The 11,631-nt window shown below is 46.3% G+C and overlaps 1 protein-coding gene across 2 annotated transcripts in view; it reads right to left on the bottom strand.

Annotated features, from left to right (window-relative positions):
* Muc16 (mucin 16, cell surface associated) overlaps nt 1-11,631 on the bottom strand; it is a gene marked incomplete in the record, with an annotated part of 149,171 nt that overhangs the window by 25,100 nt on the left and 112,440 nt on the right. For both annotated transcript variants that reach the window (XM_013509166.1, XM_013509167.1), the window contains 14 exon segments: nt 2,810-2,845; nt 3,140-3,312; nt 3,716-3,783; nt 3,880-4,004; nt 5,050-5,085; nt 5,187-5,359; nt 5,978-6,045; nt 7,431-7,555; nt 8,393-8,428; nt 8,548-8,720; nt 9,319-9,386; nt 9,571-9,695; nt 10,165-10,200; nt 10,321-10,493. In XM_013509166.1, coding sequence (XP_013364620.1) covers nt 2,810-2,845; nt 3,140-3,312; nt 3,716-3,783; nt 3,880-4,004; nt 5,050-5,085; nt 5,187-5,359; nt 5,978-6,045; nt 7,431-7,555; nt 8,393-8,428; nt 8,548-8,720; nt 9,319-9,386; nt 9,571-9,695; nt 10,165-10,200; nt 10,321-10,493 — 1,415 coding nt within the window.

Raw genomic sequence — 11,631 nt, 5'->3', positions numbered from 1 at the left:
CTCTCGCTCCCCCTCCGCCTCTCCCTTTCCTTCCTCCCACTTCCACTCAACAATCATGAACTTCCTTGCTGTTTGATTTGTACATCTGTAAAATAGTATGAGGACACTGGTTCCTGATACTGATTCCTACCTCAAGGCTTGAGTCAATTAATCTTTGTACAATATTTAAGAAAGGCCGGGCACAGAGTAGGCATTATGTTAGGTTTTATTACATAAAATAAGTAATAAATGTTCTCTGATGACTTGCTATGTATATAGTTTTAATATAAATATGAATTAATGTCTCATCTCTGAAAGAAAAGTTTATTTCTCCTTCTCTCCCTCCTTTCCTTTGGATAATTCTTCCTTCTCTCCTTTTACCTCCATCTTTCTTTTCATGCATGTATTCTCCTTTCCTCCCTCCCTTTCTTCCACCATTCTTTTCATTAATTCATCCATCTATCTTTCTTTTTTCTTCCATCCTGTCCATCCATCCATCCATCCATCCATCCATCCATCCTTTCCTTTCTTCCATGCATTAATCTTTCTTTGTTTCCACTATACAATTTTTCTTCCATCCCTTTATCCATGGTTGTTTCTCTTTATTTTCCCTTTCTTTCTTAATTCTTTCCTTCCTTCTCCCTCCCTCCCTTCCCTCAGTTCCTTTTCCTCCTCCTTCCTTTCGTCCTCATTTCTACCTATACATTTATTCTCCCTCCCCCTCTTTCTTTCATCCATTAACCCATGAATGCATGCATCTTTCCTTCCTCCCCTCTGTAGATTTCCACCTGAGTTTATGTTCAGACTTCCCTCCACCCTTCCTTTCCTCCTTCCTTAAGCTTTCCTTGCTTTCCCCTTCATCTTTTCTTTTCTTTCATCTCTCCATCCATCTTGTCTTCTTTTTCCTCATATTGACTTCCATCCACCCACACATTCATTCATCTGTTTCCTGTGTCTGTCTTTTTTTCCTTTCTTCTATTCACCCATCTCTCCTCTGTTCCTTTTTTTTTCTTTTCACCCATCATTTCTTCTCCCAAGCATTCATACATCCTCTCTCCCTCATTCCATCCACCCATCTTGCTGTCCTTTCATATATTGCAAACTGGTTCTATAGTGCTCCAGAAACTATTTGTAGGATTAAACAACAGTCAGTGGAGCAGATATTAACTTATTTTCCTCTTCTTATTTTGGAAAAGACGGCCGTTATTAGATCTTAACAATTTAGAATCACCTTATTTTTGCTAGGAACAAGGAAGGATAACTAGCCATGGACCCAAGAAGAGTTTGGGAGAGCGGAGAAGACACATCCTTCATGCAAAAATCATTCGTGCTGGAAAGCCTACAAAGTTCTCATCACAAGGAACTTGCTGGGGATGTGAAGAACATTTACCCATGAACTTGAACATAATATGTGCACACACACAACCAGCACGTCCTTTAGACTAATTCGCCAGGTGAGAAATAGCACAGAGAGCTGGACCAGATTTGGAGTGAGGAGAACTGACTCTATTATGCATTTGCTGTGAGGTTTTGGCAGGCTGAGGCTGAGCTTCCTCATCTGCACGATGAAGCTAAGTCACATAGTTGCAGTGAGAGGTAAAGGCTGCAGAGAGAGGGATGAATTGTGGGATAAGTTGCAAGTGCCATCCTCCAGTTATAGGTTGAAGTCCTTACTCCAGCACCTCAGAATAACAGAAGATGACTCCACTTGGGGAGAGGTGCTTAAATTAAAGAGGTACTTAAATTCAAACAGGGTCATTAGGTTGGGCTCTAATCCAATATGATGAAGGTCCTTTTAAGAAGAGATCTGGATGAGACACCCACAGAGGAAAGGCCAAGGAGAACACAGCTGTCTCCATTTCCCGGAGAGGCCTCAGAAGAAACCAAACCAGCCAAAAGCTTGATGTTGGACTTCAGCCTCCAGAACTAAGACAAAATAAATACCTGTTATTTGAGCCACCCAGGCTGTGTTATTTTGTTATAGCAGCCCTAGAGGACTAATGGGACATGATTTAGCACAGTGCCTGGAAGAGATCAATAAACAGTTGTTGAAAACCTAACAAGTGTAACACTGATATTAAGAGTGTCCTGGAAAAACAACAACAACAACAAAAAGAGAAGAAACTAAAAGATAAGAAAATGGTACCGTTAAAATAAAATAAAATGGACCCTAGAATTGAGAGCTCCCTGAAGACACAAAAGCCAGTTAGGCCAAGACAGCAAACCTGACATTGCTTGATTTGTAAAAATGAGTGAAAGAAAAAACAAAACCGAGTGAAAGTTGGGTAGTTTTTGACAAATATTTGCGGCAAAGAAAAAGTGAAACTGAAGCTTCACCAGCCAGAAGTTGTCAACTTCCATACAGAACTAGGGATTTGGGATAGATCAAATAAGAACCTCAGTGCGGTAACTAATCAAGTGTTTTCTTGGCTTTGCCTCTGGTTTATCCAATAAAGGCTTTTTTCTTTCCTTCTTTGGGGGCACCCAAAGCCATCTTCTGCTTAATGGTTCCTGCTTCATGAATCACTACTTGCTCAAATAAACTCTTTAAATTTTACTGTGCCTTGGTTTGCCGCTTAGCAGTAACAAGATAGAATTGTGAGATAATTAAAATGAAAATCATTCTAGTGGGAGAATAGATCTGAGTGTCAGCCCTCTGCACCCCTGCATGGAGCGCTCTACTAAGACCCAGGGGAAGAGAAGGGAAAAGTTGAAGACATTTCTCTTTCCCTTGTGTCCCTCACTGAGGAGAGGAGGTGAATGAAGCACGGCTGTTGCCCAAACTGCAGGTGAGGGCGGGACCTAGGAAATCAAGGCCAGGAGTACTCACTGGTAGGCATTGCGGCTGTGCCTCCAAAGGTGTAACCTGCACAAAAAAATAAAGTTGAGAAGACTGAGTAGATATAAAGGACTAAAAATAAAGGAGGACATATAGATTTTTTTGGTAAAAACAAAGGGGAAGTGGCAGTGAGGGATGTTTAGGAAAGAGTTGAGCAGGAAACAAGATTGAAGATAGCTGAACATGGTCACTGTCCCCATTGGCACAGAAGAAAAGCAAGACTGGTCAAAAGTATGCTAGAGAGATGGGGGCTTTGTTCAAGGCTTTGGGAAAATCCAAGATTCCAACTGAGAAAGATTGTGCTGTAATGCAGTCCCTCACCATTGACATAGAGACTGTTGTGGTCCAGGGTGTAGTGGCCCAGCTGGGTGACGCCACGGGTTTCATGACTCAGCTCTCTGTACAGCTTCTCTCTGTCCGGCCCAGAGCTTGTAGAGTTAGAGTGGAAGGTACAGATGACATCTACTCCTGTGGCTGCCCCACCCTTCTCACGCCTGGTGGAGGGAGGACATGGGGACACAGAAAGGGCTTTTGAGCATTGAGCAAAAGCATAGAAAGGGGGAGATGCTGAGGTGCCTAGCTGTGAAGTATGCTAAGTGTGATTTGTGTGGGATAGTCTAGTCATACTGGAGACACAAAACATGGAAAAGCATTGCAGACTGAAAGTTTGGTGGTCCTATTTCTTTCACCAGGACAATCCTCATTTAAAGCAGAATAACACCTGGGTTTGTACACTAAACACAGTTCCTCATCTCTAAGCCAGGGAACCCTCAATCTGTGCACTAAGAAGGCCTGAAGGCATCATGGTGGGTGCTGGTTTTAGCAATGCCTGTGCCCTGCCATGTGGTACCGGAAGGTCTACTCAGTCTGACGAGTCGCTTCATCTTGGAGTCTCACCTGAGCGCAGCCAGTTGGCAGCCAGCGTACAGCGGCCCAACACTGGTCTTACTGAGCAAGAACCTGAGCTGTAGGGAACGGAGAAGACGATTAGTGAGGATGGCTGAGGAGGCTAGAATGGCAGGTGTGAGATGGTGGGGTAGTGGCCATGAAAAAGCTCTTACCTGGCGCTGAAGGATCTTCTCAGTGGAGTTAAACTTCAAGGAACCTGGGTTCCCCATTTCCTCTGTGTAATGCATGTTGGTGACGGTGAAGTTGAGCGTGACTAGTACGATGGTAGGAGCGCTGGCTGCAGTGTTGGAGGAAAACAGAAGTGTCCAGTTTGGGTCATAGTCATGCTTAAGAGTGCTTCCAGCCCATACTGTGGGACATTAGCTCCAGACATCAGGAGCCAAAAGAGGACACATTCTAAAATGTCTAAGTGACCAGAAATGTTTATTCACTCACTCAGTGAACACTTATTTGGGTGCCTAATGTGCTCAGGATTCTGTGATGGGCTCTGGTGTGTCCAAACATTAATAGGCCATAGTTGACCAATGTCGTGGGCATGGAAGTGAATAGATGACTATGCTTCAACAGGAGTTGGCAAGGAAGAGGGCTATAAAAATTCAGGAAAGGAACCCAACCAGTAGATGAGGAAAACTCCCTGGAGTGAGAATCATTTCAGGAGTCACCAAGAGCATGGTAAAAAGTTAAGTTAATGGAAACTGAGCAAGTAGGGAGAGCTCTCCTGGCCAAACGAATAGCGTGGTCAAAGGTCAGGGAAGGAGACAAGCATGATCCACTCAAGGACTCTGAAGTTCCTTCATTAAGACTATAGGAAGGTGCAGATATGAGAAGGGAAGGATCCTCTGAGTCCTGAAAGGGACCAAGTGACCTATAGCACAGGCTTTGAGTGCAGCTTGTAGACCAAATGGAGCCATCTAAAAGGATCGTCAACAAGGTGGGTATTACATGGGAAAATGCACACCAAAAATAAGTTTGTAGCTGCTGTGTAGAGGACAGTAGGAACCCAGAATAGCGTACGCTGCTGTTATCCTAGCAAAAATATATGCTGGTGGCCTAAATAACTTTGTGTGAAAATGTGGCCAAAAGAGGAAGGAGTTGAGAGATACCCCAGAGGGAAAGGAGGTGGTACTTGGTGATGGATGGCTCGGGAAGGTGAGCGACAGGAGGTGTCAAGGTTGGCACTCTTGTCTTTGGGGATGAAGGGAAGGAGGCTGGGGGATGGCGATGACTTCAGCATCAGAGCTGGACGCCTGGCCGGGGCCTGAGGCTTCCCTCCCTGGAAGGGGCTGGAGCAGAGAATGTTCGCAGAGTCACTGAGTACTCACTGCTGGGTGTGGTGACTGCAGTCTGGTGGGTGTAACCTGCAGAAAGCAAGAGGAAAAGAGTGAGGAGGAGCTGGGAGGTGGAAAAGAAGTAAAGAAGGCCTGGAAAGGGAAGCACAGCACAGCAGGCTGCTGCTCACCATTGACATAGAGACTGTTCGGCTCCAGGGTGTAGCTGCCCAGCTGGGTGATGCCGTGGGTCAGCTGGCTCAGCTCCTGGTACAGATGCTCTCTGTCCAGCTTGGGATCGCTAGGGTCCAGATGGTAGCTGCACAGCATGTCCACACCTGTGGCTGACCCATTTTTCTTGGGGCTGAGGAGGGTGAAGTAGAGGAATAATAATAAATGTCTTGCCTATGGGAGGAAATTTGAGATTTCTGGGGCGGAACAGGAAGAGGCCAGAGAAGTGAGAAGCCTGGTAGGGAAGTTGACAACCATAGATTCTCTGACCGTGTTGACTTTTGGCAAATGTACCACTGGGAGAAGAGACTGGCGGGTGGGAAAACTGTTACTAATTAGTGGGCTGAAATGTGTGATCTCATGGCATGGGGACCGATGGGATCATACCTGAGAGGTTCAGGATTGGAGTTGGGCATTAATGCAAATGGAGAAGAAGGATGGCTGTTTTGAGAGGGATACTAGTGACAGAAGAGAAAATCTAAAGAATGCCTCTTGTGAAAGGATGGCGAAGAAAGAAAACTCAAACAGGATGATCAGGTTAGTGGTCTTATCTTGCTGAAAGACTGCAGAATTTCAGAATAGTACTGGTGGGAAGGTGGTAGGTCCAGGAGACCTTGATGCTGGATCCAGTGCCTCCTGAATTCCACCTGTGCTGAGACACTCACAGTGAATACAGGAGAGAAGCCGAACAAGCTTGCAGGCCTAGGACTACTTAGGGCAGCTGTGGCCAGGCATTATTCTCAGGACTTACCTGAGCAAAGTCAGTCTGCAGCCTGTGTATAGGAGGCCAATGGCAGTGTTCTTGAACAAAGGGCTGAGCTGTGGAGAAGAGAGGGCTTATCAGAGAGGCAGGGGCAAGGTCATCATGGTTGCTGGTCTTTTCATTGGTAGGAGAGGCAGAGATGGTGGATGGACATGGTTGGCATCAAAAAATGAGCAAATAAACTGAATGCACACTTCTTAAAGGAAAGGCCATAAGTACGTGTACAAATGTCCCTCTTCTTTAGTATTAGAGAAGTGCCAATCAAAACAACTCTGAGGCTCCAGGTTATCCTGGTCAGAATGGCTATTGCTGAAAACACAAAAAATTATGAATTCAGGCTAGGCTGTAAGGAGAAAGGAATCTGTCATGGTTTAGGTCGAGAATGACTTCCAAATCATTCACACACTCAGAGGCAGGGCTTTTGGCAGGTGCTGGGATCATGGAGCTGCTATACTCAGCAGTGGCTTAGTGGATTCATGCAGCTATGAATCCATAGCTGATGCGCCATTAGGGGGTGGGCCTACTTGGAAGAGGTGGGTCACTGGGGGCATGGCCTAGAAGGGTGGCTGTCCCTCCCTATCTCCTCCCTTCTGTCGCTGCTTTCCGTTGGCCATGATGGTCGTGGCTTTCCTCTGTGGAAGGTTCTTCCACCGTACTCTTTTCTGTTTTTGAGCCAAACTTTGAAACTGTGAGCTAAAAATAAACCTCTCATCCTTTAAGTTGTGGGTTTGAGGTATTGTGTCTCAGTGATGAGGACAGTGACTAAGAGAGAATGCTTCTACCTTGTTGGTGGGAAGGTAAACTAGTACAACTGCTGTGGAAATCTGCATGGAGAGTCCTCAAAGAACTAAAAATGGAAATTCCATTTGACACAGCTGTACCTCTCCTGGGTATACTCCTGGAGAAGTTAAAAAAATCATGGCATAGTGTTATGTGCATACCCATGTTTGTAGCAACACGACTCACAATAGCTAAGCTCTGGAAGCAGCCTAGATGCACATCAGTAGATGGATGGATAATGACAATGTGTAATTTATACACAGTGGAATGTTATTCAGCCAAGATGAATAAAATCAGGTCACTTGCAAGAAAATGGGTGGAACTTGAGATCATAATGTTAAGTGAGATAAATCAGACTCAGAAAGCTACATAAAGCATGTTTTCTATGAGAGGCATAAGACACAAATAAATAAAAGTAACATAAAGGACAGATGGTAGGAAACAAGGGGGCAGACTTTTTGGTGATAGGGAAGGAGATTAGAAGAGGAAAGGGGGGAATTAGGGAGTACAGTGATGGAAAATGATAAAGATATATTACACACTTGTGCCGATTTTCCAATATAAATGTAACTGCTACACATTATAAATGGACACTAATAAAAAACAGGGCCAGGCTGGAGTGAGGTGGGCTGGGTCGGAGGAAGGTGGGCAGAGCTCTCACCAGCTGCTTCAGGATGATTTCTGTGTTGTTGAACTTCCAGGATCCTGGAGGCTGCATGTCCTTCTCATAGGCCAGGTTGGTGATGGTGAAGTTGAAGGTGAATGGCACCAGCGGAGGTCCTGTGGCTGCAGCAGGGTAGGAGAGGAGAGGCCATGGTCAGTCAGACCTGTGCTGTACATGGATAGCAGAGTCTGGGACCACAGGCCTGAGACCAGGGACTGTCCCACCGGAGGCCATAACAACGGCTACAGAGCCTTGAGGTCTCATGTCTGAATCACAAGTTGTATATAACACTACACTATCACATGCTGCAGGTTAGAAGGAAAACATATAGAAGATACAAAGCTTCAAAGAAGACAGTTTTGTACATAACATTTTCATTCCCAATGTTTCTGTGAAATTGCTCACGTATTCTCCTTTCATCTACCCAACTGTGATATGGTGGGACTTCTCAGTTGCCTCAGAAATGTGGCCAGAAGCACCCAAAACTTGGACATGATGGGCAACTAATTGCAACTGCAAAGACTTCTTGGCCTGTGACCCGAACTCATTTTCCCTGGACCACCGGAGAAGTTGGCAGGGAACCGGTGCTTCTTTCCCAATATGTGACTTGAGGACATCTGAGGGCCACTAAGTACTCACTAGAACATCACAGACTGCAGGAGTACAGGGAATGATTTGGAAGCTACCAATCTTCAAAGGCTGGAGGTCTCAATCACACATCCTCACTTCCAGTATTTCTGTTGAATTATTGACTTGTTTCCTCCATTCATACACCTCACTATGATTTAATGGCATTTCTTTGTGATCAGAAGTGGGGAGGATGAACGACTAATGGTTACTGCAGAGACTTCTCAGCCTGGATCCCCACTCCTTTTCCTGAAAATTGGAGATGTGGGCAGGGGGTTGGTGCTTCCTTTCCTGGCTGTGGTGGAGATTTTTGATGGTCACTGAGTACTCACCACTGGGGGTGGCTACTGCAGTCCTGTTGGTGTATCCTGCAGAGGAGACAGGAAAAGAAAGCAAGGAAGTGTTGGAAGGTGGGCAGGGAATAAAGAAGGCCTGGAAGGTGATGCAGTGGGTTGTAAAATATAGGAAATATAGAGCCACCACATACCATTAACATACAGACTGTTCTTTTCCAGAGTGTAGTGGCCCAGCTGGGTGATGCCTTGGGTCAGCTGACTCAGCTCCCCGTACAGCTGCTCCCTGTCCAGCTTGGGGCCCATGGATTCAGGATGATATGTGCAGACTGTGTCCACTCCTGTGGCTGACCCACCCTTCTCAGGCCTGGGGAAGGCAGGTAAGGGGAATGACGGTAAGGGAACTGGTCAGAAGGGTGTTGAGATTCTTGGAGAAATGGCAGGAAGGGGCCAGAATGAAATGAGAAGCTCATAGAGAGGTGGTTAAACTTTGATTTCTTAGTGTCCTGACTTCTGACCATTCTAGGCTTGTAAGCAGAGTTGATAGTAGGAGACATGATCAAATGGTGTCTGAAGGCTGCATCCCGTGTGCATGGAGACAGAAAAGGTTGTGCTTGAGATGTTGGAGTTGGAGTTGGGAGCCGAAGCAAATGGAGAAGGCATGCTTGCGATCCAAGAAAAGCCAGTGTTTGAAACCTGAAGGAAATTCACTTGTACTTTACAGGGTAAAGGAAGGAAAGATTTCAGAATGGCTGAGGAGGGCTGAGGCCCAGTCCTGCTGACAGACTCTGCAGGATCAGAGGACAGCTCCTTAGGGACCAGGAGACATCTTGGTGCTGAAGTCAGTGCCTCCTGAATTCTACCTATGCTGAGACATTCATAAAGGGTACAGGAGGGAAGCTGAACAAAATCTTTGGGCCTGGGACCACTTAGATCAACCATGGCCAGTTATCCTTAGGACCTACCTGAGCAAAGTCAGTCTGCAGCCATAGTAGAAGGGGCCGATAGTTGTGTTCTTGAACAGGGACCTGAGCTGTGGAGAGAGAATGAGCTCTGAGAGCAGGGCCAAGGTCATCATAGTTGGGTTGTGCCTTTATCAGCAGGTGAGGCACAGATGACAGACAGATGGGGCTGACATGAAAGGGCAGGACAGGGCTGAAGTGGGCGTGGTCAGAGGCAGGTGGGTGTGACTGGTGCAAGGCGAGCAGGGCTCTCACCAGGTGCTGCAGGACCTTCTCGGTGTTGGTAAACTTCCAGGACCCTAGAGGCCACATGTCCTTCTCATAGGCCACGTTGGTGATGGTGAAGTTTAGAGTAAATGGCACCAAGGGAGATCCTATGGCTGCAGCAGGGATGGAAAGGGGATGCCGAGTTGAATCAGGCCACAGTTGGGATCACAGAGCTGAGACCAGGGAGCATCTCACTGGAGACCACAGCAGTGGTTGAGGGGTTCTGGCATCTAACGACTCAAGCATTAGCTGTGGATAACATGGGACCATCGCATGATCCTGGTGGGCAGGGAGTGATCTGAAAGCTAGAGACCTTTGAAGGGGATAGTTTGCCACCTAACGTTCTCATTCCCATGTTTTTCCTGAATATGACTTTACTCCATCCATCCCTCATTTAGTGGCATTTTTCTGTTGCCAGAGAAAGGTATATGGAAGTGAGAACACAGAGATGATGAACAGGAGTAATTGTGATTTTAAAGTCTTCCCAAGCCTTCCCTGCATGACAGCTAGTGATATAAGCAAGACTTGGAGCTTCTGTTCTTGAATGAAGCAGGATGGCCCTGAGGGCCATGGACTACTCACCGCTGGGGACTACTATTTCAGTCTGGTGAGTGTAACCTGCAGAAACAACACAGAAATGTGAGTGAGGAGGTACTCAGAGGTGAAGAAGGAACAAACTTTGGAAGTGGAAGCTGTGGGCATCTATAATACAGAAAAGTAGAGAGGGCAGCTGCTGACCGTCAACATGGAGACTGTCCTGTTGCAGGGTGTAGGGTCCCAATCGGGTGACACCTTGGGTCAGCTGGCTCAGGTCCCAGTACAGCTTCTCTCTGTCCAGCCCAGGACCTGTTAACTTTGGGTGGTAGGTGCAGACTGCATCAACTCCGGTGGCTGCCCCATGCTTCTTTGGCCTGGTAGGGCAGGTGAAAAAGATGACCATGAATGAATTGGTGGAGAGGGATGTCAAGATCCTGGCGCTATGACAAGAAGAGGCTGGAGGAAATGAGCCTGGTAGAGAGATAAGAAGCCAGACGTGGACAGTCTGTTGGCTCCTCTCTCAGCTTGTTAAGGAAGGATCCAGGAATGGACATAATGAGGATCCACCCACTGAGGTCCGTGACAGTATCTTGAGAATCCTATAAGGACTGTTAGAACATGGAGCAACTCTTGTAAAGAGGACCCAGGATGCTATTGTCTTCCTACTGGGGGAGCTGGCCTCACTTTTGCCTTCTAAAACCAGGCTTCCCATCATTCTTGCCCTACACCTGTGATCCATTTTCGCTATGGCAGCCAATTCTCACTCTAAACAAAAATCTTTCCTTGTGAAACACCTGCCGAACTCTTCCATTTTCCCCACTGTCCGGTAGCGATCAGTTCTAGCCCATCCGAAGCCTGCATCGCTCACCTCTGCACCCGTTCCCCTAGCAGTTGTGTATTTCAGCTCTGTGTGTTCCTGGCCTCGGGCTCTTCTTTCTTTACCTGCTTTTTCTCTTTCTCTGAGACAGTCCTTCTGGCCATCACCTACTCTTCTCTGGGTATGAACTTCAGTCTCACTTCTGCCTCGACTCACCGCATTTTTCTCATCTCTCAACATTTCAATGTTCTGTCTGGGTCTCAGTTTCTCAGCTATAAAATGGCATAATGATGGTACCTGGGGCACTGGTGTGTGTCGTGAGGATGAAATCAGGCAATATAAGTGATGTATTTCAAGTGGCCCCCAGTGTACTCTAAATAACGAACGAGTATCTGTGGCCACACTTATTATAATAGTTATAAATATAGTAATTATTTATGATGACTGGTACTATTAATGAGCTGTTAATGACCCTTTGTGAGGGATGAAGACTATTGACTTTTCAGAGCTGGGAAGAGTAAGCTTCATGCAGGGTAGGAGTTCAAGTAGTGTTAATGGATGGAAAGAAAATTCATGGAACTCCAGGACACGGGAGCAGAGGGGATACATCAATGCCTTGGAACTGTGTCCTAAGAAAACTCACATCATTCTTATCTATCTCAGCACCATAGGGAGGCTTACCTCTCTTGAAAAAG

This window comes from Chinchilla lanigera, unplaced genomic scaffold (genome assembly GCF_000276665.1).
Source record: "Chinchilla lanigera isolate Chin_1 unplaced genomic scaffold, ChiLan1.0 scaffold00162, whole genome shotgun sequence".
Classification (NCBI taxonomy): domain Eukaryota; kingdom Metazoa; phylum Chordata; class Mammalia; order Rodentia; family Chinchillidae; genus Chinchilla; species Chinchilla lanigera.
This window is presented reverse-complemented; position numbering and strand designations above follow the sequence as displayed.